This window comes from Dysidea avara, chromosome 14 (genome assembly GCF_963678975.1).
Source record: "Dysidea avara chromosome 14, odDysAvar1.4, whole genome shotgun sequence".
Lineage (NCBI taxonomy): Eukaryota > Metazoa > Porifera > Demospongiae > Dictyoceratida > Dysideidae > Dysidea > Dysidea avara.
In genome coordinates this window covers 10,428,518-10,445,110 of record NC_089285.1, presented here as the reverse complement: position 1 = coordinate 10,445,110, position 16,593 = coordinate 10,428,518, and the positions used below count along the sequence as shown (strand labels likewise).

The following is a 16,593-nucleotide window of genomic DNA, read 5'->3' as shown; positions in this document are numbered from 1 at the left end:
TTAATAACCGAATCAGTGTAGACTTTGTATCAAAGAAAATCATCATGAAACTGTGCAACTATCCTTATAGCTTCAAATTACTATTCTAATATTGAAGGATGTCTGGATAATACAGATATGTTTCAGCTTTATCCCTAATGGAAACCCTAATGGAAACCCTAATTAGTCTTACAGTAGTGTGTTTAAAAAATAGTTTGTGGCATCTTAATACCCTCCCCTATACGGAAAATGTTAAGTATACCAAACAGGTACAAAAAGAAAGCCATACTCAACAGCAGGCTGTACAATTATTTGTTACATGAAGTTATTGACACACAGTCTTATCCCACCATATGAAACATCTGTTGATATAAAATATTGTATACAAACATAGAAACTTTTCATCAAGGCTGTGCTGAACATCTTTAGCCCAACACGGACACATACTTGATCTCTCTTCAGGGTTAGGGAAGGATCACAGTGAAATGTATTGGTCAGTGAAGATGACACTTGCACAGAACTCAAAAGTACTTTTATATGAAGCTGGAGAAAACATGGAAAGAAGAGTGAAAAGGTAAATAAACTAACTACTTGAATGTTTCATGTGTCTAGTCACATTTAAATACTGCCACCTGTGTGAACAATACAGTACTACTGTATTACACTGCAGGTTAGTAGCTCCACTCCAGTTTCCTGTCCACCTCCCGCATCTGGTTACTGGCAGTTCTTATTCCGTACTCATCCATTATTTTCCAATTATTTTGCATTCTGTACAGGCTCAGTAAAAGCAGTCTTGAAACAGTGTCAGCTTACATGCCAGCAGTGCTATCAAGTTGGCACAAGTTTGTGTTATTTCTGCAACTTGCTTTTATGCAGCTTTTTATGGTTGTGCCAGGTAAATAATGGCTTGAAAAGCTGCTAATCTTATTGTGGAATGGACTGCCCGCCCGCATGAAAATATGCCTGGTTCTACGATGGGAAACAGACAATTTATTTGGAGTGGCATCCAGGCTCATCCTCGGCTGTGTCACTGAATTACTATAAATCATTTTATTATAATAAGTGATACAACAGTTAATGATTGTGATCATTATGGGATGAATTACAATAGGACTGATTCATTAAAAATAATATTGCTGATATAGCAGATAGCTGGCTGTGGTAGTAGGTACTATATATTATTATTATTGGACTTGTCTATTATGGCTGAATCTTGTACTGCAGAATCTGAGTTTAAATTAACTAACAGTTTTAATCTTGTACTGTGCTTCTGTCTGAATGTAGAATAAGGGATCATTCTTCGGTAGAAGATCAGTAGAGTGGCTAGAGCTACACTGATTATTCCAATACACATTATAAATGTAGTCCTTGGTCCTTTAGTGTAGTACACATTAGCCAGTAGTAATGGTCCTGCTGTACGACCTGCACTACCAGCTGCTGATATGAAACCCATCATCAAACCCTAGAAGTGACACCAGTAAATGAGTACATGAAGTAGTGACCAGTAAAGTATGTTGACACTACACTACACTACACACATACACACTACACACACATTACCTGTGGTCGGGGTCCCAATATCTTAGAGAACATGGTATAACAGATTAAGCTGCTGGCACAGTAGCCCGGTGTGAGGATGTACAGACCAACAACATATTGGAACAAGTAGATCTTTGGCTGGTCCAAACACCATGACTGTTTGTGATAATCACAACCCAGTTTACTAGTACTGTTATCTAGTGGATCACCAGTGTAGTTGCTTAGTACATCTATCAAGAGAAGAGGAACAATATAATAAAGTAACTAAATGATAAGATAAGCTTGTACTATATACAACGCAGAGACTATTACAGGTGCAGCGTTTAACCAAGGAAATACATTACTGTATGATTGGATAGACCACTACAAAAGTGAAAGTGTTTCCACTGATGTGACTATTGTATTATACTTGATCAAGCTACACATGAATATAAACTATGTGCATTATGACTGGAGGACTTCTAGTAGGATTTTTGCTAAGGATGATAGCAGTGCCTTTTGATAGTTTGAATAGCAATAGAGTTACAGCAAAAAGTTATAAAGCAAAAACCAAGCAAGTGTAAAATCATGGGATCAAGATACTCTAATAGAGCAGTCACCACTAGTACAAAAAATGTCGAAAACAAAACCTTACCAGAGTTCGAACCAGATACCTCCATACCTAACACCTGCATCCTTAACCACTGAACCACTGCTACCTTGGCTTACCACCTCACATAATTTCTGCTTTAATAAATGCAATTTTATAAATGCAATTTCTAGTTTCTAATCAAATGTTTGTAATTTCATAGATCTAGCAATAGATTGTTCTAGAACATTCTATGCATGTTCTATTAAAAGTTCTCAAAAAATGTGCACTCTATTATAGTATTACAATAATATTATCAAATTTTGAATTAAATCATGCAATGAAACACATTTATAAGTTTGTCTTCAATAATCATCATTGTATCTACAGAAATGTGAGTGAAAACAAACCTCAAACTCAGCCATGGGCTGCCTTATAAAGTACAAAAAGAAGTGAAATCCACACAAAAACAGCCAAGCTGTGAAAAATGGCGCTGTTTTAAAAAGCCTGGGTGAAAAAAGTTGTGAAATCAAAGGTGGTGGCCAAGAAATAGCTGCAATGATGTTATGCTAATAAATTTTAACAATGTACACTAGTGTTGCACCGATATCCAAATTAGCCGATTATTCCGATAACCGATGTTAAGCAACAGAATTAGCCAATACCGATAACCGATCCGATAGACACTAATAACACTAACACTCATCTCATCATTATTAAATGGCTCATATTAGTGACATAACCATTGATATACAGCTCATTCTAGGCTAAAATGTAAAGTTAGATGTATACCACAAGTAAAAGTTACTCATGGTAAACAGGTTTTAAGTACATTTTACTACTGCTATACAGTTGAGACAAGTGGCTGGTACTACATAGAAACCTAAAAACCTCAGTTTATTGTTGGGCATGGCCTAAACCCTGACAGTTTATTATGGGCATGGCTTGCTAAACCATTAACACATAACTTAATTAAAATGCCAAATAACTTATGTCTAGCCTCCCCCACATCATTATACTACACAGCGCAGTGGAGATTAACATCAGCCTTGATATTTAATCAAAACCGATTAATCGGCTAGTAGCCAATATCGGCCCGATACCGATTATTGAACCGATTATCGGTGCAACACTAATGTACACAGCCATTATTAAACTTTTTTAGCATTAACATCATTGCAGCCATTTCTTGGCCATCACCTTTGATTTCACAACTTTTTTCACCCAGGATTTTTAAAGCAGCACCATTTTTTCACAGCTTGGCTGTTTTTGTGTGGATAATTATCTACTGTGAAGCTCTTGATAGGAGGATGATAATTAAAGCAGCTATCAAACACACATACACCATTAAGGAACCAAACCTGTCATTTGGATGGGTGGTTTATCAGGCCCTAAGGGTAGCCATATCACCATGCCAACAATCATGAGGATCAATCCACCTATAAACACTACCCTCTCTGGAACACTGTGAGGAAAAGAGAATTACCTGTGTGAGCACCTAGATTGCTGCTTGCATGTCATGGGTGGTCTATGATATATCGCATACCCAGAAATTTCGTGGTACGTAATTTTCACGGTTTTCACAGTTAGTAAAATTGCCATGAAATTTTATCACATGAAAATTTATATGTGTCCTACAAACTTCAACTCACCTTACTAATAAATTAGTGTGGCTCCCTAGTATTGTAGGCATATGTGGACTCCACTTATACCTACAAACGTTATCACACATTCCCAATTTCAAAGTGGGCGTGGCTCACAAAAGAAGCTGGCCTACTACAAGAGTATAGACTACTAGTATGCCTCGTACAGAGATTGCTGGTACTGTGCTACTTGGTTCAGATTCGGTTTAGCAATCTGTATGATGATTGAAGTAAATATCAACTTATGAAAGCAGACCCTTCGTAGCTGTGTAATTGAGAACAATAGAATAGAACAACAGTAATCCATGAAATTTAAAACACGAAAGTTATGGCCCAATAGGCATCCGTGAAATTTAAAATGTGAAAATCCTGACTAAGGACATAACTGTGAAATATACATACCACAAAAATTTCTGGGTATGCAGTACCTACTATGTGTGTTATAAAGTTATCTGCGTACCATACTATATATAGATAGTGAGTGTATCCAAGGGGCTTACAATATTACAATGAACACTACTCTGTACACATGACCACAGTACAGGTGTATACTGTATTGGTCATATGTCACTTACCATTTGAGGATGAACCTGGTGCTCATGAAGGACAAAACAGACAAGACAGCATTGATGGCTGACAGAAGGTTCACTACAAAAGTTGCTTTCTCTCCACTCCAACCATACTCATCCTCAGCCATCGGTGTCAACAAGCTATACAGGAATAATGAGTACACCGATTGTTCTATTAGAGTGATTTAGTACTTTGATGAGTTACTGTGTTTAGCCTAACACACTACACACATAGAAGAGGACATTTTTCATTATTTACACTACCCTTATCACTGATGTATCACACACACCACACACACACACACAGACATACATACAACACTACAAAGGCACAATCTATTATTCACACATACTGGGTATCAACTCACGTGTCTATCACAGCAAACACAATTAGTACAAGGAAGAATATGATAATAGAAGACCAAGCAGCAATGTGGTCATAATGGTATAATGGTCCAGGATCATCCCTCCCTCCATCTTCACCTATAAGGATCAGGAAGTACTGTATGTATAAAATATTTTGACACAGAAATTTAGTGAATAAAGTCTAGTATCAACATGCTTATAATACATATACCACTTAACTACTACAACATTCATATCAACAGCCATGTGGCTATAACATGTGAGGGATGACAATGACAGCTATGAGATAATTTTGTACAAATTATCATGCATGATGCAAAATCTGACTTTCAAAGTATGAAGACTGTCCATACACAACTCACCATTAACTTCCCTGTCAATTAAAGGCCTGTGTTCTTCTCCCTTGTACACACAATAACAACACAGTCTACTGAGATGTAGCCTCCTCTTGATCCCTTGTAAGTTATATTCCTTGAACAAGAAGATGACCATTAAGATGTTGATGATGCTCAAGATGGCACCAAGAAATCCTGGACCAGTGTAGAGGTTGAAGTAGAGCTTAATACTGCTCCATTCTACCCCATCTTCACCCAGTGGCTGGAACAGTAAACCAATTGCTATTGCAAATACAACAGAGTAACATGACGAACAATACATTATGTATCCAAAAATGTTTATATGAAACAAATCTTTATGTTTCACAAACTGAAAAAATCATGAAAACTTCTGAGTGTCAAAAAATGTGAAAATTTATTTCAAATTTAAACCAGTCAATTTGTGAAGTTTGTTTATATAAATGTATGTTTCCACACTTGTGTAGGTGATATGCTCTCACCTACACAAGTGTACACTGTCTATGAAGGGTGTGAGTTCAGTATAATGTATACATGATCAACGACAACACAATAATGCATTTTTATGGAGAACATAGGAACCAGGCACTACAGCATACACACTACACTACACTAAAACACACACACACACTACACACCTGGTCCTAAGATGAAGCCAAGTGCTTGCATACTGGCCAACAAGGACATTGCTGTGTTCCTCTCTGCTTCCATGGTAGCAGCTGCCATATACGACCTTGCCAGAGCAATATTTCCTAGAACACACAAAAACAAAAATACAAATGATGCCCCGACCACATATAGGATAAAGAGAAAAAAAATGAGTAAGGCTTACTATTTATGTCCTCGCTATGTTTCGGACCTACTAAAGGTGGCCACTACAAGTAGGTGGTCTTTTTAAATAGATGGGCACCAATGAGTTTACAATGGTACACAATGGGAAATGCACAGTATATAGAGTACTACAGTACACATATTTACCTGCAGCTAGTCCCATAATAAACCTGCTAGTTATCAACACCCATTTGCCAGCATGTTCAAAGGCTCCAGCATAAGCGTACATGAGGTACCCTCCAGTGGAGATGAGCAGTGTTATAATCAGGGGCTCCTTGATCGGCCGATAATTTGACCACATCCCAATCAGTGGTGATGTTACCAACTGACCAAAACTAAACGATGCCACAATAAAACCAAGGAAGGACTTTGAAGCTGAATGGTCAATCTGTGTAGGAAGTAACATTTAAGCCTGCATGGCATAGTTTGGACTTCTAGAACAGCAACTGTAAATGCAAAAAGTAATAACATGTGACTGTTCTATTAGAGTATTTCCATATACTGTGCATGTACAAGTATGTGTATACATATGAGCAAATGTTTATATGATGGACATACAAATTTTGTCCTTCAAACTGATGTCAACAACTAACACATCCTACACACTCAATCAATCACTGACCTTTTGATAATAAGGCCAAACTGATCCAAATATGATGGAAAATCCTGTAAGATGTAACAGTACTGATAACTGTATAACTTTGTTGAAATAACAACACATTCCAATAATATCACATACACAAATCATCTACACAAATGCAGACCACTGTGACTGAGCACTATTTACTCTACACACACTACAAATACAACACGGTCCTCACACATGCACATACACTAACCAATAGAACATCCCAGCATGCTAAATATCATGATCCCCAAGGAGAGGTACCTCCTGCGCTGCTCCCTTCTAGCCTCCATCATCACACAAAGTGTATTGACAACAGCTCCTTGTTATAAGAAAGTGAGCATGTTTCTAGGGAGAACAAACATTATGGATAAAATTGTTTTTGTTCATTGCAAGCAGGGTATTTGATAAGGCAATATGGCGCTCCATTGGCCCAGTTTTAACACAAAATGACCCACACAACTCATGGCTTCTGCTCCAATTTTCTCAGTACTAGTCCAGCTTTGTGACTAATACACATCAAACATAAGCTGATTGGCCCAGTGGTATACTACTGGTGGAGCAGTAGATGTCTGGGTTGGGCCAGTTTGGCTCAGAGTGAAATACTTATCAAAAACCCTGATTGCAAGATGCAACTTGAATGCCTGAATTAGTTTATTGGTGATGCTACACAATCGATAATACAAAGTGACATAATCACCCATGAATCAATTGTTTTTTTTGTGCCATGGCTACCAACAGTGCTTGTCTGAAGAAACGTCCGATTGTTTATTTAACAATTACTATCTATTACAACAGCAAATGTGGTAAAACTATATATTAAACAGCAGCATTATTCACACTCTACAAGAACAAGAACAATAGAGTATAACACACAGAAAAGATGTATAGCCCGATCTTTTACAGTAAAGCATATCTGCACAAAACAGCCAAGCTGTGAAAATAGGTGCGGCCTTAAAAAGTCCGCACCTATTTTCACATCATTGCACCCATCAAATGGTTGCAATGATGTTAATGCTATTAGCATTAACATCATTGCAACCATTTGATGGCCGTCACCTTTGATTTCACAACTTTTTTCACCCAGACTTTTTAAGGCCACACCTATTTTCACAGTTTGGCTGTTTTAGTGCAGATATCAGTAATCGCAAGTACCAAGGCCAGCCAATGGTTGACCTTGATAATTCCTTTTAGCTTTTTCTCTTTACTACAGGAATCATCGAACACTGCGTGGCTATATGAAGAAATGAAATTATAAGATGAATTTTGAAGGTGCATATACCCCAAATGATAGCTGGGAAGATTCGACTCAAACTAGGAACGGGAGATGCCCTAGCATGAAGAAGGCTATAGTTAATTATATTGTTCAAGCACTATGGAGCTACGGATACATGAAAATTTTTTTATTATTATTCCCAGGGTTACCAGCACCCCTTGCCACCACCCTGACAACACAGAACTATATGACACTACTCCTTCTGAAGAGACAAGGAGAGCAAGTCTTCTGTAAAATACAGCACTGAGCAGCATGACCCATACCACCACTATGTTGAAAATACAAGTGGGATAAAAGAACCCATCTCAATTTTGTTGGTCATACTTCTGTTGTTTCTCACATTCAAAACGTCGATAAACTATGGTGAGGATAGCTACTTGGGTACCACGATATGAAGGTGCAATAGCTTTAACTTTGACATTAAAAATGCCTTCAGATGTTTTTGCTAACCTCCCCAGAATCCTGAAGCATAAACGTCTACACGAGCTCCATCCTTATTATTAGCTGCTGCATATCGAAGGCTGTGTCTCACCTGTGAAAAGGCTGCAATGGATGCATGAAAATGGCATTTTCTGGTTCCGTAAAACGTGTATATCACCCGCCCACACTGGCTGCACTTGGCTGCACAACATGGCTATATACTTTCATAATTTTTGTAGAATGTTCTAGAACAATCTAGATTTTCCATTGGTAGATCTATGAAATTATGAACTTGACTATTGAGTAGATTTTAGCTAGAATTTTCATTTATAAAATAGAAATAAAGTGACATGATCAGCCGTGATAGCAGCGGTTCAGTGGTTAAGGATTTGGGTGTTCAGTATGGAGGTCCCTGGTCCAAACGCTGGTCAGTAACTTTTTTCCCTGACATTTTTTATGCACCATTTTTTACCCCACGGTGACTGTTCTATTAGAGTATTTTGACCCCACAATTTGCAGCTGTTTGGTTTTTGCCTTGTAACTCTGTAGCTGTCAATGCGATTTCTTTTAAACCACAAAAGGTTTGAGCTATGATGGTTAACCTATATGCATACCGATTTTTAATTTATTTCCATATGTGGTTTACCCTGTAGGCATGACAACAAGTCGGCCTTCTTGAACACAAATAATCATCCATAGCTCTATGAATATTAATCAGATTTGCACCAAACTTGGTATGTGATTGTGCCAAAATACATTCTTAAAGTGTAACAAAACTCAAGACAATTGAGCTACACATTTGCATTTTATAATGGTTTTTGTAAAGTATGTGGAAAGAATAATCTAAGCTCCCCGAGCCCCCTAAACGAAGAAAGGAAAACAAAAACCAAGAAATTAAGCCAAATTTTTAAGGCTATGATTGCGTTAAGCAATCTTGCTCAAATTTGGTATGTGGGGTCCTGAAGGTGGAGGGCGTTTGCAGTATAAAAATGATTCCAAATCGAAAAGAGAGCACAGAGCTACATATGCGTAAAAACAGCATTTTGTTTCTTCCTGTAAATATACTCACGGTGTGGCGCGCCGGCTTTCTTGGCCGCAAGACACACTACCATGTATCTTGATCATGGAGATTTGCTACTTGTCAATAAATATAGGGTTTCCTTTAAATGTGGCCTCCAAGGTGACTTTATTATTGGGATTATAAAGGACACACCAGAGGTGGCTACTAAGTGAGGTTTCACTGTTTTCTTGTTTATTTGTTCTTTTCTTGGTCAAATATCTCTACTCCCTGTGTTTTCATCAACATATCAATATTACCCCAACAAATTTTTGTGCTATGATACGCATTATAGAACTTTGCGTGGGCGAGATAAAAGGAAAAAGTGTACCTTAAATTTCATAAAGTACACTTTAGGGCAAACAGTGCTTTATTGCCCACAAAGAGTTCTTTAAATACTTCGCCTCGTGCTATATTAGTCTCTCACCCACACCCTCATGCTTTTATTTTCATATTGTATAAGCGTAGTGGTGCTTTAACTGGTTTAGAGTGCTTTCTTGTCGTCTTGCTTGGAGCGGCCATTTCATGAATTCAAACCACGTCAGTTTTCAGCCATCAGACAATCGGTAAGTGTCTATGTAGTACAGTTATGGGTTATAAATAATTTTATATCTAAGGGGAGTATGTGATTAGGATATCATTTATATAAGTTCTTGGATTATGGAGGATTTGAAGTATTGGGTCCGGAGGGTGGTAAGAAAGTATTTATTAAAATGGCAGTAATACAAGCAAATAGTATCTTTTGGCTACTTTTGGCGATTACGCACGTGATCTTGTTTTCGTATTTATTTTCCAGTCAATGCGTAACTGTTCTTTATTTTCCATAAGTGTACTTTATTGTGATGCAAATGGAAAATATAGCACATATGAATGCGCTACGGAAAATAGAGCGCTCTTTTTGCTTTGATCTCGCCAACGCAAAGTACGTACTTTAATGCACCGTAAAGAGCACTTTATTGCAATAAAGCACTCTTTGCAGTGCAATACCTAAATGCTTCGATGATGGGTGGGAGAGGGTTACGTTGCTGTTATGTTTGTTAATGCAAGAGGACAAGTCCTGGAGATATCACGGAAATACTTCACCATGTGTCACAATAGAACCGATTGTGAATTGTGACAAAATACCTGCCAAAATATGCGATCCTCTACTATGCCAAACTATGGTGAACTACGCGTGAGTTACTTTGTTAAACTAATTTTGTACATTCAGGCTGCTAATAATTCATGCAACGTGTGTCAGTTTCGAGTCCGACTGTATAGTGAAACTACATGACTAGAAGTTCCATAAATCATTTAAGCATTGCCGCGAGTGCTATATGGAAAGTAAAGCGGCCAAGATGCTAATAAAGTATGAGGAGAATTAACATATACACAATGCATCATGGCTTTAGTGCTGGCTATCACAAGAGTCATCCATAATTCTATTAGTGACTGGAGAGGCGCTTCTTGTACCATTCAGCCCTTGTAACACTCTATATCGGGTGGAAGATAAAATGAAACGGAATGACCACTTCACTTTTAAGTAATTGACAATTAATTTTATGTTCACGTAGTGTAAAAAATTACATTATAGTAGGGATCAAAGAAACAAAAAGCAATGAAACAAGAGGGGTCATCTATACCTGCAGTTATACTAGTCCCTACTTCAATCATGGCTACATTGTTGACAGGCTGTCTTTTATTTGACTGAAGTAGGAATTAAATGTCCACTATTTCATTTCTATGATCCCTACTCAAATACAAAATTTCTAATCAAACAGTACAGTAATAATAGAGATTGCTCCAGTAATGAACAGCGCCCACTAAAATGTCACCTCTAAAAACCACACTAGAAACATCTTAAGAGACAAAAGAAAAGTCTTTGGGTATCTAAAGTCAAATATAGTGTTAAATCTACAGTATAACATAAACCCTAAAAAACCAGCCAAACCCAATTTTTGGTCTGTCTGCCTGCCAGCCTGACCACAGTCATAAGGTTAGAGGCTAACTGACAACCCATCGTATGACCATCATTTTTTTAGCCACAATAACAAACTCACCACTGGCATGTGCCTTTTAGGATTCTGACGAGTGCTTGCCCTCTGTGCCTTACCTTTTCTTTTATCTTCGGTCGTCTTCATGCTAGGAAACCATATTGAGGCATTTAATTTTCCATATTGGTACTTTTCGCATTTAGACACCATTTAAAGTGCTCTGTTGCTTAGACATATATTACTGGTAGACACTGTACCTGCACAGTAGGACCTTTTATAAACTAGTTGGACCAACAACAATCAAGCAACAGGACCTTTACGATCTAGCTGGACCAATAATGATTGAGGGATATGTGTGAGGCAATTGATCATAAAATATACACCTCTTATTGGTTAGCATGGTGAAAACAAAGCACCATGCTGCATAGCCCAGTTGGCTGAGGCCCACTCAAGATACTCTAATAAAGCAGTCACCCTAATACAACAGCCATGTTTGATATCTAATAGAGAACAGTCACATGTGTTTATCATATAACAAAACAAACCAGCAAAATTTTTAAAAGCACAAATTTACCAACAAACTAGGGATCCAACCGATGATATATAACATAGCTCTGTGGGAAAATCCCTACTGCTGGCATTGAACAAAATAATTGACATACAATGTAGAGATTTTCCCACAGAGCTATCATCATTCATTCTTGTTCCACTACTTATTATCACTCAGCCCCTACTTCATTTTTAAATTAAATACACTGGTTTTTCTTATACTGTTGAATGACCACAATTTAAATCACTCAATTGCACCACTGCCATACTGCAATTAATTTTCCTCTACAAAGCATTCCTTTTGAAGCTCAAGAAGTTAGTTTGCCTTCACTCATTCACTCACTCACTCACACACAACACACTTGTATGAATTTTACACTAAAACTCTAATAAAACACACAGCAAATAACCACAACTCTACTGTCGTTGATAAACATACTTGTATAGTATGTATGCGCTGAGCGGAGTCCTGATACATAACTCAAGGATGGAATCTTAAAAGTTGGCTCATTTGTAGTATTGCTTGGCCCACTAAATCTGTTCATTCAAATGTCTGACACAATATTTATGACCAATCACATTTCACCATGGTAGTCATAAAAGTGTTAGTCACGACTTTTTGGACTTGTAGTAGTGGAGCCAAACCACACATGTCTGCTCTTGACAACTTCACTGTCACCACTAATTTGTACAGTGCTAAAGTGACCTGAAGGTGCGTTGCTTAATTACTGACGGATTTAATAAAACAAGCGTGAAATACTCAGCCTGGCCTCTCGCTCACCCCATTGAGGTTTTCTTCCTTTCAACAGTCGCTCGTCGTACCACACATAACAAATAATTCAGTACTCACACCTCCAACCTAGTCATCTGGTTGGCGCCTGGTGCTCTGCTTCGCGCGCATACTTTAAGCATAGTAAAATTATTAGAATACAGGAAATAACGAGGCCACATGGCTGGCTGATGATCAGGGTGGTTTTGTGGAGCGGGTTGTCTCATTAGTGCACGTTTTAACATCATTTTGACTGGTAAGTTGCTATATGTTGGCTTTACTGAGAAAGTTGTTTACACATCAGGCCCGTAACCGGGGGGGGGGGGGGTTCAAGTGAACCCCTACCATTAAAAAAAAAAAAAGTTTTAAGCTGGCGTATAAGACATGAGCGCCTGAAAGGTAGAGAGGGGCTATATGTAGGGCACTGAAGACTGCTCTGAGGTGTTAACTAAAGTTTAGCTAAGCCTCACCTCCCATACACAGCTAAGACCTGGGTGGAGATGAAAATTCACTAAAACATCGATATACTCTAATACAACAGTCACTCAAATACTCTAATCATTCATGGTTAAAGCTTTCAAACAATTAAGACTAAGTTGAATCTCTTCTATAATGTGCTTATCTGAACACTGTGCTATAGCTACCTATTTTTCAGATATGTAGAAACATCATTAGTAAAGTGTAGACAATCCAAATTATAAATTCGCGGCTCCTTAATGAATATAGAGGATATTCATACTGAAAACGTTCTAATAAGCATGTCATCTTGATGCTGAAGAGGTCTGTGTTTTGTATAGGTACTAGGCAACAAATAGTAGTTACTACTTGTGTGCATGTAATGTTCTTGATGTTCAGTTAAATGTTTAGTTATTGGATAGTGCTGGTCAGCTAACTATATAGCAACAAAGTTCATAATCTGCATGAGTATATTTGCAAAGTCCTAGCTCTTTCACTGATGTGCAGGGGCGTATATGGGCATGCATGCATGGGGTTCTGGAAATTTCCCTCTGAAAATTCAAGCTAAAATAGCTGTAATAATAATATTGATAAAGGACTAACCATACTAAAATATGGGAATCACCACCAAATATGTGAACCACATTGGAAAAATGCCTTGTGTATTTAGCTATGTACTTGCATGTGCACTGTAAACCTACTTAGTCTCTGTCCTAAGAAACCACAACATTGTACAGTACAGCCAAGAAGTCACATGTGACCTAGATAGCTCATGTCACTTAAGTGTGACACAAAGGAATAATAGCTATTGATTGAGTAGAGGAGTACTGAGCAAAACAGTGATAAGTAGATAGTCAATGGATAACTTCATGTGTTGATTATTTCAATGTATATATAGATAAAATGTATCTAGTTAAAGCTACTAAAATTAACTGAAGCATGTGCAGTTGCAGTGTTGTCAGCAGCTGTGGGCTATGCTCCCAGACCCCCGCTGCCGTAAACGCCTACCATGTCAAACTTGAACCCCCCTTTGACAAATCCTGGTTACGGTCCTGCACAATATTAGAACTAAACAACACAATAATAATAATAAAACACGGTCACTGTAAAGCTTAATTAACAATAACACCTTACAGGAACTTACCTTTTCTGTAAATTATACTCCAGAAATATTGCAGTGCCAGCAGAAAGTTGATGATAGAAGGATATCAGATAAGTCCATTCCTGCGGCAGTATGCTTATGGTACCTTCCATACATTGTATCAACCACACTGAGTATGACCAAGGACATGTACGATATAAAAGATCGTATGTAAATTGCATTAAAAATAAAGTGTACCTTATATATTTAGACACAGTACTCCATTCTGTCATGCACACAAGCATGTAGATGTGAGTAACTCCTGTTGTTTTCCCTTCTACAGCCTAATCATTGCCATTTGTCCTATGACTTATGTATAAACACACATACAGAAGGGACTGGAGAATGTACAGAAATGTTCTTGATTTTTATAACCGATAGCTACTTCATATTCAGTAGTGTGTGGTAGTATAATAGTGCATATTTTTGTTACACGAATGATATATGTGACCCAGTCGGGCTTATTGCCTATTTAAAAGTATCGAGAAATGCCGGTTTTAAGTATTTAGTGTGTTGTAGCTCGCCAATGGTTGAAGCTATGTGTACCAGTTTTTCACACGGTTTACACCAATTTCTTACCTTCCAGAGCATCCACTGTGCAAGTAGCCAACAACTAAGTTTCCTGCCATTTTAGATAGTTTTTAAACCGAGGTTGACTGTATCAAGCGAGCTGCAAATTGGGTAGGAGGAGGGGGGGTAAGATGGTGTTCAAAAATTGAAAGGAAAGGCCAAGGGATGAATTAGGACAAGTTTTGGGCCATTTAGGTCTCAAAACTGGCTAAAATGAAAGGAAATTCACAGCAGAGGTGCTTATTCAACACCACAGAGCTGTACAGCCACATACAGTCATCCCCAGGCTGACCAGAGCTCCATTAAGGCCCCACACCACACGTACGGATCACCACTGGGCTTGGGAAGAGCAGCCAGCAAAACCAGACCACTCAAGTCTAGCTGATTTTGATTGTGGAATTAGATAGTTTATTCATGTAGCTTTGTGTCCTGGGTGAAAAATCAAATCTGCTGACATGGGCGATAAGACCGATTTTCTCAGACTGGGTCATATACAACTGTGTCACGTGAGATCACGTGATCCACCCAATAATATAAAGTTTTAAACTGGGTGCTGTGGCTGTTCCAAGTGGCTGGCACTACTTCTGGATGTCTTTCATGGTTGACATTGGTAAGTTAGCTGTTCTGGGGTATCTGGCTGTAAACCTGTAGTTGTAATATTAAAGATGACAAAACTATCAGTTCAGAATTCAAAACTGGGTACTAGCTATATTTTGTATTGACAATAATAAGACTAAAAATGACATTATCTAAACCTTGGCATGGATCATAAGAGAACCATCATTGGAACTGGTGACTATACATGTGAACAGTTTGTCTTGTTAAAATGTGGTTAACATATTGCAATTAGTTACACCATGGCGTTTAAGCAATAATTTATCGTATAGTGTTGTATCTTGGTTGTATATTAGGAGGTTTGGGTTTTTCTGGCCAAAATTCAATCTTCACAATACCTTCCTGTCACCTAGCTTGGCAGGGTATATACCAAACCCAAAAATACCTTCAATACTAATAGATTGCTATAAAATTTAAATTTTTTTTATTCAATAGAAATTTTTACTGTCTATGACACCTTCAGACTAGGGCTGGAATGGTTGGAATGAAGGTCAAATTTTGCCCTCTGAGGCTTCTTGCAAGAAAGCCACTGAATCTTTGAAGCTCTGTTAATTATGTCATGTTGGTATTTAATTATCATAAATGTGGTGTATACCCGTATTATGCATAGTCTCACACTTAGTTGCAGCCATAGCTATAACTGCTTGGACTACAAATATACCATGAATGATATTTGCATGCTTCCAGTATTCATGGTTACAAAGCTTTGGAGGGGTAAAACCACCTTCGAAGGTTACAAAACCTCTGAAGGTTTCAAAGCTTCCGAACCTTTGTTCCAACCCTAAGCATAATGGCTAAGGCTACAAAAATGACAAAATCGTATTTACAATGTACAGGCTTGATTTTTCACTGTTCGACATTACTTCAGCCCAACAAGTGCCTTTTGGCATACCACATTACGTACAATGCATGCATCAAGGACATATCTTTGTCCTCCTTTGTGTTCCTTTCTTTTTGCTGCACTAACTCTGGTGCTATTCTTTCTTTTGATGTAGTATGCACAAGTTCACCATGCAGTCATAATGATGTTACAAAAAAGTAAACAAGTATTCCACAACTATATTAGTGATTTAATGCCCACTACTATATCTTCAGGTGTAGGCAACCTCTCTTGTTTCCCTACTTTTTTCTACAACGCGTAATTGACCTAATTTTTTGTATATTTGTTATTTGCTGTATTGATTTTCTGTAGGACATTTAAATGAAACTAACAATAAATTCTCTAGCATTTTTTCTGTCTCTGTAGTATAAGCTAAAATCCCTAATTATTTAGTAAATAACTAAGGCAGCTGGT

The 16,593-nt window shown here is 37.8% G+C and overlaps 1 protein-coding gene and 1 long non-coding RNA gene across 3 annotated transcripts; both read right to left on the bottom strand.

Moving 5' to 3' along the window:
* Positions 1 to 290: 290 nt before the first annotated feature.
* On the bottom strand, positions 291 to 12,649 carry LOC136244334 (major facilitator superfamily domain-containing protein 8-like). Of its 2 annotated transcripts, XM_066035911.1 has the most exons (11): positions 12,530 to 12,649; positions 6,688 to 6,821; positions 6,471 to 6,514; positions 5,996 to 6,236; positions 5,656 to 5,769; positions 5,027 to 5,281; positions 4,667 to 4,781; positions 4,305 to 4,439; positions 3,448 to 3,551; positions 1,540 to 1,748; positions 291 to 1,441 (listed from the first exon to the last, which is right to left on the bottom strand). In XM_066035911.1, exons 2-11 carry the CDS (start codon positions 6,767 to 6,769, stop codon positions 1,151 to 1,153), a joined length of 1,590 nt encoding a protein of 529 aa, XP_065891983.1. In that variant the 5' UTR covers positions 6,770 to 6,821; positions 12,530 to 12,649; the 3' UTR covers positions 291 to 1,150. The 2 variants fall into 2 exon arrangements, with proteins under 2 accessions (XP_065891983.1, XP_065891984.1); XM_066035912.1 differs by lacking the exons at positions 6,688 to 6,821; positions 12,530 to 12,649 and having other exon boundaries at positions 5,996 to 6,294; positions 6,471 to 6,501.
* Positions 12,650 to 13,822: 1,173 nt separating this feature from the next.
* On the bottom strand, positions 13,823 to 15,627 carry LOC136244335 (uncharacterized). Its single transcript, XR_010695154.1, has 3 exons — positions 14,313 to 15,627; positions 14,118 to 14,244; positions 13,823 to 14,041 (listed from the first exon to the last, which is right to left on the bottom strand). It is a non-coding gene; the product is annotated as an uncharacterized lncRNA (long non-coding RNA).
* Positions 15,628 to 16,593: the final 966 nt, after the last annotated feature.